General features: G+C 38.0%; 1 protein-coding gene across 3 annotated transcripts; it reads left to right on the forward strand.

Moving 5' to 3' along the window:
* The first annotated feature begins 1499 nt into the window (after window positions 1-1499).
* On the forward strand, window positions 1500-13950 carry LOC149838428 (fimbrin-2-like). Of its 3 annotated transcripts, none has more exons than XM_090007688.1 (15): window positions 1500-1879; window positions 1973-2143; window positions 2368-2606; window positions 2713-2884; window positions 3031-3069; window positions 3258-3326; window positions 3446-3562; window positions 6020-6231; window positions 9508-9663; window positions 9842-10041; window positions 11949-12100; window positions 12190-12286; window positions 12526-12617; window positions 13420-13723; window positions 13799-13950. In XM_090007688.1, the coding sequence occupies exons 1-14, from the start codon at window positions 1793-1795 to the stop codon at window positions 13705-13707; spliced, it is 2091 nt and encodes a 696-aa protein (XP_089863814.1). In that variant the 5' UTR covers window positions 1500-1792; the 3' UTR covers window positions 13708-13723; window positions 13799-13950. The 3 variants fall into 3 exon arrangements, with proteins under 3 accessions (XP_089863814.1, XP_089863815.1, XP_089863813.1); XM_090007689.1 differs by having other exon boundaries at window positions 13851-13950; XM_090007687.1 differs by having other exon boundaries at window positions 13420-13950.
* Window positions 13951-14977: the final 1027 nt, after the last annotated feature.

The raw sequence follows: 14977 nt of genomic DNA on the forward strand, positions 1-14977 counted from the left end.
GTCATAAGTTTATTCAAATCCATATCCAACTCACATCATCTTTTTTTTTTTTTTTGCGGTTTTGTTAGGTCAAGAGAAAACCCCTTCATCACAGACTGCACAATGACAGGACTTTGGTTGGTAAAACCCTTTGAGGTCCTTGCTGGCCACCAAGGAGCCCACGGGCTTCAACCTTGCGGCAAGGGGTTTTGAACTCACGAAATCTCACCAACATGGTGACATTCACAAATTTCCCTTGCCAGGTGAGCAGAGTCCTTGTTGGATGGATCTGAATTGAGTGCATATGAACTCTGTTCATACCCGTCAATGGATAGAGTTGCCGGTATTGGGCTCAGATGCGACCTGGCGCAGAACCATTAGAAACTTGCGCCCAGCTTTGATATCAAATGTGATACATATGCAATGCGGATATACAATTAGACAGTTCTAGTTGTTCAACCACCCATACCAGTGGGATTCGAACTTGCAACGTCTCATCACATGTGGTGAGTTGCACAAACTGCTTCTACCAAACAGGTGGAGCCCCCCTTGGTAAGTCCCGACACAGATAATTAATCGGACCTATTTTAATATAATCAAACCTGGATTCTATTGGATCCAATTAGAGCAAAAATCTGGCCATACGTGGCATGTTAACAGTGTTAAGTTGTACAATACATGTCCCTAGGGTTGACAACAGGTGCCACAAAATCCTAACCCCGGTAGTGTCTGGGTTTAGTAATAAAGAAAGGTGTCTGATTGACTATCTGGGTTGAACCCGTGAGGTTCGATTAGCATATGGAGTCGGGTGTGGTTTATAAAATTTCATACCAGACTTAAAAGTCCCGGATCCGTGGATTTTTTTTTAATATAAATTGCATAAAAGAATTAATTTTTTTTTCAAGGATTGGTTTGAATTGCCGGGAATTGGGTACAGTTTTTCTGGAATAACGAAGGTCCAACCCGTTGACACCCTGCAATCATATCCTGCATGACACGAGACTCACAAAAGCCTGAGCAAGACCAGGGATGCAAATGGGTCAGATTCAAGATAGAGGTTTAGCAATTTTTGGCTGTTCTGAATCCGATTGTAAACCGAATCTGTATGTAATTGTTTCACATCATCAGGACACGATTCACAGGGTCCAATATAGGTTTGCAAACGGGTCTGTATGGAGCTTTTGCAAATTTTGGCTGTTCCAGATCCAATGTATTTTCTAATCCGAAATCCGAACCGTTTGCCTATCCTATCATTCTAAAAGAATGGGTCTAATGAGGATCTAACATTCGAACCCGCAGACGGTTCCGGAAATTGGCCATGCGTGGCTAGGGTGCGGTGCTCACATCAATCCCAGATAGGAAGGCCCCGAGAATTTCGGGCCAACACGCGTGCACGCAAGGACGGGGCTGCCCCACAGCTGGCGCACACGCTCAGACAACCAACGCTTTCTCTTTCTCTCTCTAAAACCTAGAGAGAGAGAGAGAGAGGCTTGAAATTCTCGACGATCCGTTCCCAAGTTGGCGAGTGCCAGAAAAAGAATTCCGAGGGAGACAGAGGAGGGACGGTTTTGGTTTCTTCTTTTCCGGATCCGTTTTTGGGGTTGAGAGAAGACCCCAATCCCAGCGAGCGCGCTTTGAGAGTGACATTTTATTCACGTGACGTGAGACCCCATCCCCATCATGGTTGCATGTTTTTTTGGCGGAGGAGTTTTGAGGTAGAAGAAGGGGCTGTCGCTTTGCTTCCCTTCACGGTCTTGGCACCTTCCTTTGTTTGTTTGTCGCCGTTGGTGGTGATCCCCAGACGGTGGCAAGTATGTCCGGGTACGTTGGCGTCCTCGTTTCCGATCAATGGCTTCAGAGCCAATTCACTCAGGTCGAGCTTCGCGCGCTGAAATCCAGCGTAAGTTGTTTTTTGTTGATTGAATCGATCGAACTGTCTAGTGTTTCTTGATTATTTGGCGGATCGTGGTTAATCTGATTGTTTTGGGTTTAGTTCCTTTCTATGAGGAAGGAATCGGGGCACGTCACCGTCGCCGATTTGCCTGCCGGCATGGCGAAGCTCAAGCGCTTCGGCGAGATTTCGAGCGTGGAAGAGATCGCGGGTTTCGTGGCGGAAACTTATCCAAACACGGAGGATGAGATCGATTTCGAAGCGTTTCTTCGGGTTCGTCGATGATCGCATTCTTTGAAATTGATGATTTTTGTTTTGTTTATTGATTGATTTCGAGTTCGAATTATGCTTGCGTGCTTGGATTTTTGTTGGGATTTATGATCGGATTTTTATTTATACAGAGTTTTTGGTTGATTATTGACGATGGGTGGAATTGCGTTTGATTGTTTTTAACCAAGGAGTTTTTTTTTTTAAATTCTGCGACGCAAACATGCCAGGTTTATTTGAATTTGCAATCTCGCGTTCATGAGAAAGTTGGCAGTGCGAAGCACGCATCTGCGTTTCTCAAGAACGCGACCACAACGCTATTGCATACCATTAGTGAACCGGAGAAGGCATCGTATGTTGCTCACATTAACAGCTACCTTGGTGAAGATGCATTTTTGAAGAAATACCTGCCCCTTGATCCTGCCACCAATGGTCTTTTCGAGCTTGCGAAAGATGGGGTTCTTCTCTGGTATATCCATATGAGGATTTCTGCAATATGTTTGCGATGTCGCTTCCGTGTCTGTTTTAAACGTGTGAATGTTGTACGGCTTGCTGAATTTATGATTTTGACGCAGTAAATTGATTAATGTTGCCGTGCCTGGGACCATTGATGAACGAGCAATTAACACCAAAAGAATACTTAATCCCTGGGAAAGGAATGAGAACCATACACTTTGCCTCAACTCTGCAAAGGCTATTGGCTGCACTGTCGTAAACATCGGAACGCAAGATTTGGTTGAGGGAAGGGTAGGTCAGAAAAGACTTCAATGTCCATTTGTATAATGTCATGCCTTGTTTGATGAATTCTTTTGTTGCCATGAACTTTTTTTTGGTTGAGCCCAATGTGGTGTTTAAATGTTCTATAAAACTAAGTCTTGTTTTTCTTTGTGCAGTCCCATTTAGTCCTTGGGTTGATATCACAAATTATAAAGGTATCTTCCCCAGCTCTTTTATTCATTGATGTTTGCGCTTAAAGATTGGGAAAATGTTTTGAAATAATACTGCACTCTGGAAAAGGTTGTAGTTTGATGTTGTTACATCTAGAAGTGCATCGCATGTTAAAGGAGAATATGATGTCTAACTCTGCTTCGTTGGTTTCTAAATGAATGTCTATTCCTAGATACAACTGTTGGCAGATCTGAACCTAAAGAAGACACCTCAGCTAGTGGAATTGGTAGATGATAGCAAGGTAAGAATAACTGAAGCAGGTAGAATTGTTTCGTGTTTCTTAAACCCTTGCAAAATTTCTTATGCTTGTACAATTGTGGACTTATATGGTATCTGTGTGATTTATACGTGGTTTGACAGGATGTAGAGGAACTGATGAGTTTACCTCCAGAGAAAATATTACTGCGCTGGATGAACTTCCATCTCAAAAAAGCTGGCTACAAAAAGAATATAACAAACTTTTCTTCTGATGTGAAGGTATGATCAACTTATAATGAAAATGGCCATCAGTTTCTTGTGAGTACACACATGCAAGCGTTACATCCACACACACACACACACACACACACACATATATATATATATATATATATATATATATATATATATATATATATATATATATATATATATATATATAGAGAGAGAGAGAGAGAGAGAGAGAGAGAGAGAGAGAGAGAGAGAGCAGCTTTTGTGAGGATGTCATTTCTGATTTCTCTTCTTATTTACAAATTTCACTTTAACCTACTTACAACAACTTAGTATGATTTTTCTAATTTAAGGTTTTATTTTCTGTTGTTGTATGTGTACCTTCTACCATTTGTGCTTTTGATCTATGTCACACGAACACCTCACTTGGCGTGTGTATCCCGTGTCGACAAAACATGACACAACACGACACTTCATGGACGCAGTCAGTTTCAAACACAGTCAAAATTGTGTCGTTAACTTTATCTGTTTCTTTTTATGATCTTACTTGTTTTGTATTAACTTGAGTTATTATTCTTTTAAAATTTGTCATCAATTACATCATATTTCAATTTCAGCCTAGTTTCATTGTTTTCCTAACTATAGTGACCAGTGACTTAAGAGTGCTTTTTTACATCTATGTGTGTGGATGGTCGTGTCCCTGTGTCCTAATTTTTGAAAATTATCATATCCTACAAAGCGTAGCCGCATCATATCCCATTCCCGCATCTTTATCCATGTGACATAGTTTCAGTTGGGTAATTGTATATTAGCTGTGGTTCTTCATGATCATTTCATATTTTCATCCTGATAGAAATTAAATTATCTGAAGGTTAAACTTATTTAGTGTCACTTGCCTTGTTTGATACAAAATACTCAAGTATATACCAAACCGTGCATTGAGAATTTGTGTTTAAGTGAAACTTAGGGAATTGATAATACTTTATCCTAACTCTATATTCCTGGAATAGAGCATGTTTTTCTTATCATCTGATAAATATGCTTTGGAAGTTGGGTGTGATTATATGACCAAGGTATATGCTGTGAACTGCTATTTGGATGATTCAGAGCCAGTTGAATGTGCTGACCACATGGTTAAAATTTGACATCTTAAATGTGTTCATATCCTATACATCCCCCATTAAAATAAAGTTATTCAATACTAGGATATTATCCCTTAGTGTTTAATTGAAGCTTTCATATTCTGATTTCACTTTTAAGAAGCTTTCATTATTCTGGTTTCACTTTTAACCTTCACTTCAGTTCAGACATTTGTGAACATTTATAAAATATTAGTTTTGAAAGAGCCATTCAAGTCGTGTGGCATCTTACTCCCAGAAGAGAAGAAAAGAGAATTCTATGTTGCTCTCGATGTTTAGGAATCCAGTGTGTTGGTTCACTAACTTATGAGTTGACCTGGATTTGCAGTATACTGGTCAACCTACTGAACAGACACAAATTGTGAAGACTGGGATAAGTGATGACTGATGAGCCAAATAAGTTATTCTTATATTACATCTAAAAGCATGTTTGTGTGATATGCACATCTTTGGTAGGGCATAGAACAAATGTGAAGAGTGTTAGTTGGCATTCTCATATCAGCTGTCCATATGATGTCATCCATAGGCCTCTTATCTTCTCTTGAAAACCAACCTCTCAAATCTATTAGACTTCTCCACATGATAAAGAAAAACATACAGGAATATCAACAGGATCTTTCATGACAGATGCTACATATTTAGCATCTGTAGTTCTTGAGAGTAATATAAACTAGTGTTTGAGCTGAAAAGGCAAACTAGCATCCCTGCATTTCTTTTTAGCACCCATGGACTTTGGAAATCTAACTGCTCCTTCTAGGAAGAACTATTCTTTGATACAACTATCTTGTTTCTGTTGTGATGTCATTCCAGTCAGAATCCCGTGGATGCTGATATTATCTACTTTCTCTTAACCACCTTGATAAGTTTAGGTGGTTCTTATATCATAGAAAACATAGGAGCTTTTTTTCTTCCCTTTTCCTTGTTGAGTAACAGTTTTTTTGTTGTGGAAATCTACAGGTCATTATTATTATCCGTGTCTTCTGTGTCTCTTACTGATAGGTGTCCGATATATTGATCTTTTCAATTCAACCAAATTTAAGATGCAGATATTGGCTGTTATATCAATCATATCTCAAGTTTTGGTTCCACTCTCCTTCAACCCTCCCCCCCCGCCCCCTCGCCCACAAAAAAAAAATTAAAAAAAATAAAAAAATAAAAGAAAGAAAAAACATATTTTGAGCTGCTTCATTTATGTTTTCTTCAGCCTGAGTTCCATCCACAAGTGGGACCTTCTAAGTAACAGTTTTATTTGATTCCAATGCAATTATATTAATCGCTCTTATTTTGTTCCTATTATATTCCAGAGTGTATCTGCTTTGTGAATTCTTCTCATGTAAGTTTATACAATTATGTCATTCACTTGCAGGATGGGGAGGCTTATGCCTTTCTTCTAAATGTTCTTGCACCAGAACACTGTAACCCAGCCACATTAAGTGCAAAAGATCCTGCTGAAAGAGCAAAAATGATACTTGAACATGCAGAGAGAATGGATTGCAAGAGATATTTAACTCCTAAGGACATTGTTGAAGGCTCACCAAATCTTAATCTTGCTTTTGTTGCCCATATATTTCATCATAGGTGAGAATGCTTATTTTTGCAACATCCATTAAAAGTAGTTGGGAATAATAAACTGTCACACATGCAATGATGTTTTCTTATTTGAGGTTAAAAACCATTGTGACAACTTGTGACTTGTCCGAGTTTAACCAGATCATTCATTTATTGGGTCAACCCAATGATGTGGTGGAGTCCTGCTGGATTTTTCTGGTGCACATACATGCATGCACACATATGCGCACCTACTTCCTAACACAAAACATCAGATAATCTTTGATCCTGTGATTGTGCTAATCCAGAAAAAAATAATGTATTGCATTTATGAACATGCAGCTTTGAAACACTTCACCTCATACCTGATTGGTAACAAGCCAGGATCAGGTGCCATCACATGTCACACTTTGAGTGTGCCTCTGCACCTGGCTGCCCTCCATCTTTGGCTGTCAGTCTGTCAGTTGTGGGGCCCAAAATCAGATGGAGAGCAGCCAGGTGCAGAGGCTCACTCAAAGTGTGCCATGTGATGTCACCTGATCCTGGCTCGATTGATAACTGTGTGTGTGTGTGCGTGTCTGGATGAGTCATCTTATTGACTTGTGCATCTCTCAAGTCAAGCCCAGAGGAGATGATACTGATTCACTAGATTTCCAAACCATGCTATATGTTACCTTCTATAGTGTTTTCTTTCACAACTATATTTTAGATTATTAATTTTACCAATGACCAACTGTTGCTACTACTTCTACCTGCCAGTGATTTGCAAATACTTTTACCTTCAGTGGGTTTGTTGCCAATTAGTGTAAAGAATTTTGTTTTTGGAAATTTCTGGAATTTGGGATGTTCAGGTTTTATTATGGCATGGACTATATAAAATTATTTCCACACATTCCAACAATCACCCATACATATGTGCATCCTTGTGTGCACACACTCGTATATGCATGGCATGCATGCGTATTTTTCCTTTACTCTTTCTTTTTGAGTCTCTTTTTTGTGCTCAAATGTTATAAAAATTGAGAACTGGTTGAATAAAACCTGTTATCCATGATGGTGATTGATGCAGCTCATGATGCTTGAGAACCTTGTAATTTCATTTGAGACAGACATAGCTCAGTTGATCTTCTTGAAAAGTGCTTGTTAGATAGAAAGATTGAAGCAACCATGCTTTGGAAGGAAAGACAGCAGGTCCTTACCTTTCATGTCTTTCTCTTTATTGGCATAGTATCAAACTCCCTAGATATGGCACATGTGGCTTACTCTAAAGTATGCCTGTGATAGGCGGAAAATGCTGCAAAACATGCAAGGAACATGCTGTTGGATGTGCGGAGACAGCATCCAATGTGGTATCAGTTCCTCGAAAGATCTTAGGTTTCTTCTTAAAAATATGATGGTCTCACCTAGAACACTTCTAAGATGATCATGGTTGCTAATGCAGCAAACTTTGCAAGTGGAATGTGATCTCTATCATGTGTAGCACTCTCCAGATATCAACATGTAGGTCATTATTAGAATCCAGTAAAGAATCTTAGCAATGGTAGAAAGCTAGGCAGTCCCGGCCAAGGGTCTTCTCAGCAGAGAAATTTGTTGAGTATTGCTTCTTGAGTTTTGGTTGGAGACACTAGGAATGTCCTCTTTATCCAACTGCAAACAATTATTGGTGACCCTCTGGGATCGTTCTGCCAAAGAAGACATCATGAATGGTAGCTAGGAGCTGCACTTACATAGTTGGTCTGCATTATGCACAGCAGCACATGCAGAAGTAGGCTGCAATAGGGAGGCCATGTCATCACTCGGTTGATTGGTCACCATGTAAAGGGCCTTCAAAAGGACAAAGCAAACCAGTATTTCCACAAGTATGTACATATAGAGAATGCACATGTCAAAGGTTAGCTTGGTCCATTGGGTCATAATTGACTGAGCACGACATGCTCATCTAAGCCATGAAGCCTGACACATGGCTGACCGAGAAAAAAGTGGTGGTTATAAGAAAAATGAGTAATTAGTTTTATTTGTTTGCATTAATGCATTAAGTCTTGCAATGTTACTTATACTTTGATATTGATATGATAGAGCTTATGGATGTGTACTAGATCCAAAACCACCTAGGTAAAATCACATTTAACGGCCCATATAGCTAACATCTAGATCTAGGTAGTCATATATAGCCTCTTGATATAACGAGTCTTTAAGAATCCTTTTGTCACATGTCATCCATAGTATCTGAAGTTATAAAACAATGATAGAGGTGATCCAGGGTCCAACATAGTAGCCATGGACATGATCTGAGCTCATCGAATGCCAAAGATGCAACATTGACCCAAAAGTAACCTTGCATTTGATACTAAGCTGGTTCGTTTCCCAAGGCCAAGAGTACATAACCAGGTAGATCCTCTGTTTCTGCTTACTAGAAAAGACAAAAGACAAAATAAGGAAAGAAAAATGGTGTTGTGTTAAACATCCAAATCAGTCATCTTCTGTTTATCTAGTCTTGTGTTTTGTGAGTTACAGCTGTTTCCAGGAGTCCAATGGAATAGGTTCAACATTATCAGAAGAATTGAAAGGGCATTCACTCTTAAAAATTCAGTTCTAACCTCTTGGGACCATTGTAAATCCATTTTTGGATTCAATCAGACGGATATGGGTCTTGGACCAATATTCAATGTAACAGGGTAAATCATCTCTCCCAGGAGATAGGTAAAATCCAGATCCAAGCCTGAAATTACAAACCCACATTGAGGTTCTAACGTGACTTGTATTCACCTTCTTGGAACATATTGAGGTTGAGGGAGTAGTGTAATGTCAGCATCAGATACATTGACATCCCAAGCTGCAATACTACTTTGTGAATTGGTCACAGATATTCAATAACAACCACATTACAAGTCTCTACTTCACTTAGTAAAGAAAGCCATCCGCCCGTTTGTAATACATAAGGTCAAAAGTTTTGTGGATGCTATTCTACAGTATGAATGTAGACTGGTGTTTTGTAGTGCTAACAATCTGTCATTCCTAAGGAGGAAGTACAACTGCAAATTTTATTATGTGATCATCTTGCTTGTTGCTTTATTGTTTATGATTTCATTCTGATCTTCTAATGGATGTGATCTCTATTTTAGCAAATATTTAGAAACTTTGCTGAGCCTTTTACCTCCAATATCTTATATCATTCTTTGAGGAAGAGAGCAGTATCACAAACTTCTTTCCATGCGAAAGTATTGCTGAGTTCTTATGCTCTTCTTTTTCTAGACACTGTTTAATTACCAATTGATGGTAATTGTATCTTAAATCTTTTTTTTGTAGGAATGGTTTGTCAGTTGACAGCAGTAAAATATCTTTTGCCGAAAGGATGAACGAGGATGTACAAACTTCTAGAGAGGAGCGAGCATTCAGATTGTGGATTAATAGTCTTGGTGTTGATACATATGTCAACAATGTATTTGAGGATGTCAGAAATGGGTAAGTTGCATATTTTGTGCTGCTTAAGGCCAGCAACCCTAGCACCTAGGTGACTGTAGTTCACCTGACTCTCTATTCAGTCCATCAAATCCTGATTATCAATTAAATCACAATTAATGAATTTTAGTGATAACTGCGATATCTACTTTGCTAACTCAATGCATGCTCATATGGACAGATGGGTTCTCTTGGAAGTTCTTGACAAAGTATCTCCAGGAATAGTTAAATGGAAACAAGCAACAAAACCTCCAATTAAGATGCCATTCAGGAAAGTGGAAAACTGCAACCAAGTTGTAGGAATTGGGAAGGAGTTGAAGTTCTCTCTTGTCAATGTTGCTGGCAATGATATTGTCCAAGGAAACAAGAAATTGATACTTGGTAAAATTTCTGTTTCCTTGCAATTTTTCTGACTTGAAATTTTAAGCCTCTCAAGAATTCTCATTAAACAACTTGCATTTATGTTATTTCATGACATAAATCATGGAGCATGTTTTTTTTCTCTATGGAAACAGGGCTATCAAATTTTTATTGACATTGGCTAATATCAATTCCACTAAAATCTATAATTTGTGATGACAGATTCCGTTTAACATATACCTTGCTTCCAGACATTCCTAGAATTTTTAGAAATCTTAGACTTTGTTGCTTAATGTTGTTGGATAGGTTACTGATGACACGTACCCCCAGTTTTGCCTAACAAATCCCTAACAAAATGCCACTAGCAAGAAAAACTCATGGTTTGGTTCTTTAATGAAAAGCCACCTCTGTATTGTTGAATTACATTTAAATCTGTGTTAACTCATCTCTCATTTTATTCTTTTTCTTCAAAGCTGACGAGGGAATTTATTAGACTGGTCTCTGCCTAGATACTTATGTGCATGATATCCATGGGCGCACACACACATACACACATAAAGGAAAAAATGGAAAACATGTTCTTAAACTGATATTGGAAAGTGGAGATCTGGCTGAACTACGGTCAACTTTTTCCTGTGCAAGGAAGTAGTAGAAGAAACTAGAGAAACAAGGCAGGAAGCTGCAATGGGACCAGACTATAAACTTCATTTGTTGCTGAGAAAGCTCAAAGGCCAACGACATTTTAAACAATTGGATAAACAAGCTTTTGACTTAAGGATGGCCTTTTAAATTTTCACTAACCCACACCATATGTGCAGTTGTGGTCCTTGAAATCATTTTACAAGGTTTAGTTGGTAAATAGTGTGCAGGCACACACACAGGCCCCTCGAAAATCTTGTGAGATATTTTTAAGACCTATGCATATGTCAGACATGCACACTGCACTCCAAAATCTCATGAGAATTTCTAAATCTAGTCACAGTTATATGTAATATTATCCCAGAAATTTATTTTTAAAGGCAATTTTTTGATGATTTTTCTTAGATTTGACTTGTTTAAACATAAAATACTTTTAATCTAATAGTTGTTTTCCACTAAATAAACTATATATATCATATTTATAAGTTTTGAGTTGGAAAACATGAAACATAACACTAAGAAACTAATATGGTCCATAACAAGTTCACCACAATTGTAGGCCTCTAATGAATTTAAAATGATACCTGGTTTACCTGGTTTGATGCATTAATTGTTGCCATCATGAGCATTTTAGCAAATTTGACACATCTATTTGCTGTACCCTTCGCCTTTTAGTATCTTGTCTTGATAAAATTACTAAAATGCCATGGTGGTGTCAATTAATGGATCAAAGCCATGAAGTCATTTTTAATACGTTAAGGGTATAAATTTATGATTAAGTTGTTAACATCCATGAAAGGTCCATGGACGCTGCTATTTCAAAGATGGAGGAACTTTTCAATAACATGTTATTTTTTGATGTCATAAAAGTTACTTATAGTTTTGTCAAACTAAAATTTCCTAATCACCTTTCATTACTTTTGAAAATCTTGTTTGCCTTTCGCTTTCTCCTCCAAAAAAACAAAAAGAAAGTCTTAGTCTACCCCTAAATTATCAATGTAAATTTCATAAGAGCCAGTTCCTTCAGGGTATTTTGTTAATTTCTGTAAGTTGACATTTCCAAACTTCATATAGATGGTTTAAGGCTTAGATTTATTCCACACACACACACACACAGACACAGAGGTGTTATGTTTCTGGATGTAATTCCAGTGATCTTTATTTTATCAAGTTATATTTTAGGAATTCTACAAGAATTTAACCATGGTGGACATCTCCATATTTTCTTTTAGATATTTTTTATTATCAACCGTCTTGTATTGACATGGTGTTGCACGGTCTTCTTTCAGCTTATCTGTGGCAGTTGATGAGATATAATATTCTTCAGCTTCTGAAGAACTTGAGATCCTTGGGAAAGGAGGTGACTGATGCTGATATTCTAAATTGGGCAAATAACAAAGTCAAGAGTGCAGGAAGGAACTCCCAAATGGAAAGTTTCAAGGTAACAAATCTTTGGCAGATCATAAATGATATGTAGAATGTCCACGGTTCGCCAATGAGTCATTTGAGTACTTTTATACTTTTTCTCAGGACAAAAATCTTTCAAATGGAATATTTTTCCTTGAGCTTCTCAGTGCTGTTGAGTCAAGGGTTGTCAACTGGAACCTTGTCACTAAAGGCGAAACCGGTATGCTTTCTTGAATGCCATTAGGTCTATTCTTTTTTATTCGTTGTTATGATCTTGAACCTGCAATATTTTCGAGAATGCTCTTTGCTGTTTCCATATTGTTGATATTTAAATGTTTATTCTTATGCCATAATGGAGATACTCCTGGGTTCATCTTTTTGGTACTTCATGCAATCAATCCTGTTTTCTTCATGTATTGTTGTTTATGCTGTCATGTCACTCATATGATGGTGATGCAGATGAGGAGAAAAGGCTGAATGCAACATATATTATCAGTGTGGCACGAAAGCTTGGATGTTCCATTTTCTTATTGCCTGAGGACATAATGGACGTAAGTGCTCACTTTATATATATATATATATATATATATATATATATATATATATATATATATATATATATATATATATATATATATATATATATATATGCGTGTGTGTTTTGAAATACTCTGGTATACTGATGGCAAAAGGGTGATTTTATTAAAATAATGGTAGAAATGCATTAGTGGTACTAACCTAGTGCACGTTTTCTTCAAATAGACTGGGTGTCAACTATTAATATAACGGCCACATGGTATTTCATTGGTTGGCTAGGCCCCTATTATCCAAAGACAAAATCCAATTCCAGATTCCATTGTCCAACAAAACTACTTAGACCATGTCCATGTAACATGTAATGTAACAGTGCTTTTCTATGGTACCCAGACATATAATTATATTTTCAGTTTATAACTTCATATTTTAGATATAGCATATATATTTAGATTATATTCAGTTTATTTTAAATTTATTTTGTATTTATGTAATATATATATATATATATATATATATATATATATATATATATATATATATATATATATATATATATATATATATCACGTGTCCCCATACCCACATTTTTTGAAATTGCCGTGTCGTACTTTCAGCACCTGCACCTGCACCCGTACTCAGGTGACATAGGTGCATCTACATGTTTCTGTTAATTTTTTCTTTCATTTTTGTATTTTCCCTTGGATTTGTCGAAAACCTGTGGAGATGTGAGGAATTTTTTTTTATTTTTCTGGGACTGAAACTGCTGAGATTTGTCTGGTCTTGGCTGAGTAGTGATTTCTGCTTATAATCCGGCAGGTGAATCAGAAGATGATTCTTACACTGACTGCAAGCATCATGTATTGGAGCCTGAAGCAACCCTCTGAAGAGGCACCTCCGGCCTCTTCAAATGATGAAAATGGTGGTATTTCCGATGGCGTCGGTAACTTGAGCATTGATGACACAGTCTCAGAAGCATCTGGTACTGATGAAACTACCTCTGAGACATCGTCACAACTTGTTGAAGCCTCTTTGCCCAGCTCTGAAACTTCTCTGCCAGTTGTTGGAAATGGGGACAACACGGGCTGTGGGCCTCCACAACAGTAGGAGCAAGACCAAGAAGGTAAAGCAAAAATGAGAAATTTAATATTCTTTTTCTTTCTTCATTTCTTTATTCTTTGTTCTTGTACACAAGCAGATAATTGACATTCAGAGTGTATGTAGATGAAAATCCTATCCTTGTAATGCAGTAATAGTTTTGTCTTGGGAGCTGCTGAAAAGAGAGTACAATTTGTGAAGCTTTCATTTGCCTTTGTATTGTATTCAATCAACCATACTATTCAGCGGTGTCAATCTTCAATTATAGTATGTTTGCAATACGTGGAAAGGTTCTCCGCACAGAACGATGCGCTAGATTAGCATTTGTATCCACATGTTTGAATTTGAGGGTAAAGAACCCGCTTGTTATACAGGATCTGTCCCGAACAGCGAAGCGTGGAGCCTCGACCTAAAACGAAATCCGATCTCCCCTCATCCAATTTTGCTTCCGCTGAAAATGGGGCACTCCCATTGGAATCAAGAAACTCCTGTGTTTCAATGGGACTCTGTGGAGCCAGCAGAAACATCGCTGTTTCCGATCTGCGAAAGTGGGCCTGAAGTATGTAGGAATTTTCACGGAAAGGAAACACATGTTTATGGATCATGAGGGTGTGATGCCTTGCATATCCTGGCGTTGGCAGGAGATTTTATACTATTTTTTCCAAGCAAGTGCCTTTAAATTCTTTCTTTGGCGCAGCTGGAGTCCCGGCAAATGACCTCCCCAAGTGTAAGAGAAAATCAGCCCCACCTTTTCTGTCAATTCCAAGTGGCTGCAAAACTGGCTTCTTCCTCTCCCTATAATCTATGAAAACCAAGCTTGGCATGCCTGATGAGTCGCTTTCACAGGGTGTATTTTACTGGAAGCCCATTGATAAAACCATCCCTAGCATCCAGTGCAGTTCCTAGCAGGTCGGTCTGTCTCTCTCTCTCTCTCTCTCTCTCTCTCTCTCTCTCTCTCTCACACACACACACACACACACACACACACACGTCTTTATTTCATGCGACTCCTTTTCGGAACTACAAAACCACCGATTGAAGACAAATTCCAAATCCAACAGCCTACAGTTGCTTTTTCATAGCATTGAAAATTGAAGCTGACATGCACAAGCTTTACTGTTGTACCCTTGAGGATACCATGTTCTCTATTTGTCTTATTGAATTTTAAAATTTTCATTTAAATGTGTTGTGGATTTAACCATGCAAATACAATCTCTATAATCTCTTCGTAACACATTAGACTAAGAGGTTTTAATGCGTATACTGGTTTTTAAAGGAA

Source organism: Nuphar pumila, chromosome 5, assembly GCF_984573655.1.
Source record: "Nuphar pumila chromosome 5, dmNupPumi1.hap1.1, whole genome shotgun sequence".
Classification (NCBI taxonomy): domain Eukaryota; kingdom Viridiplantae; phylum Streptophyta; class Magnoliopsida; order Nymphaeales; family Nymphaeaceae; genus Nuphar; species Nuphar pumila.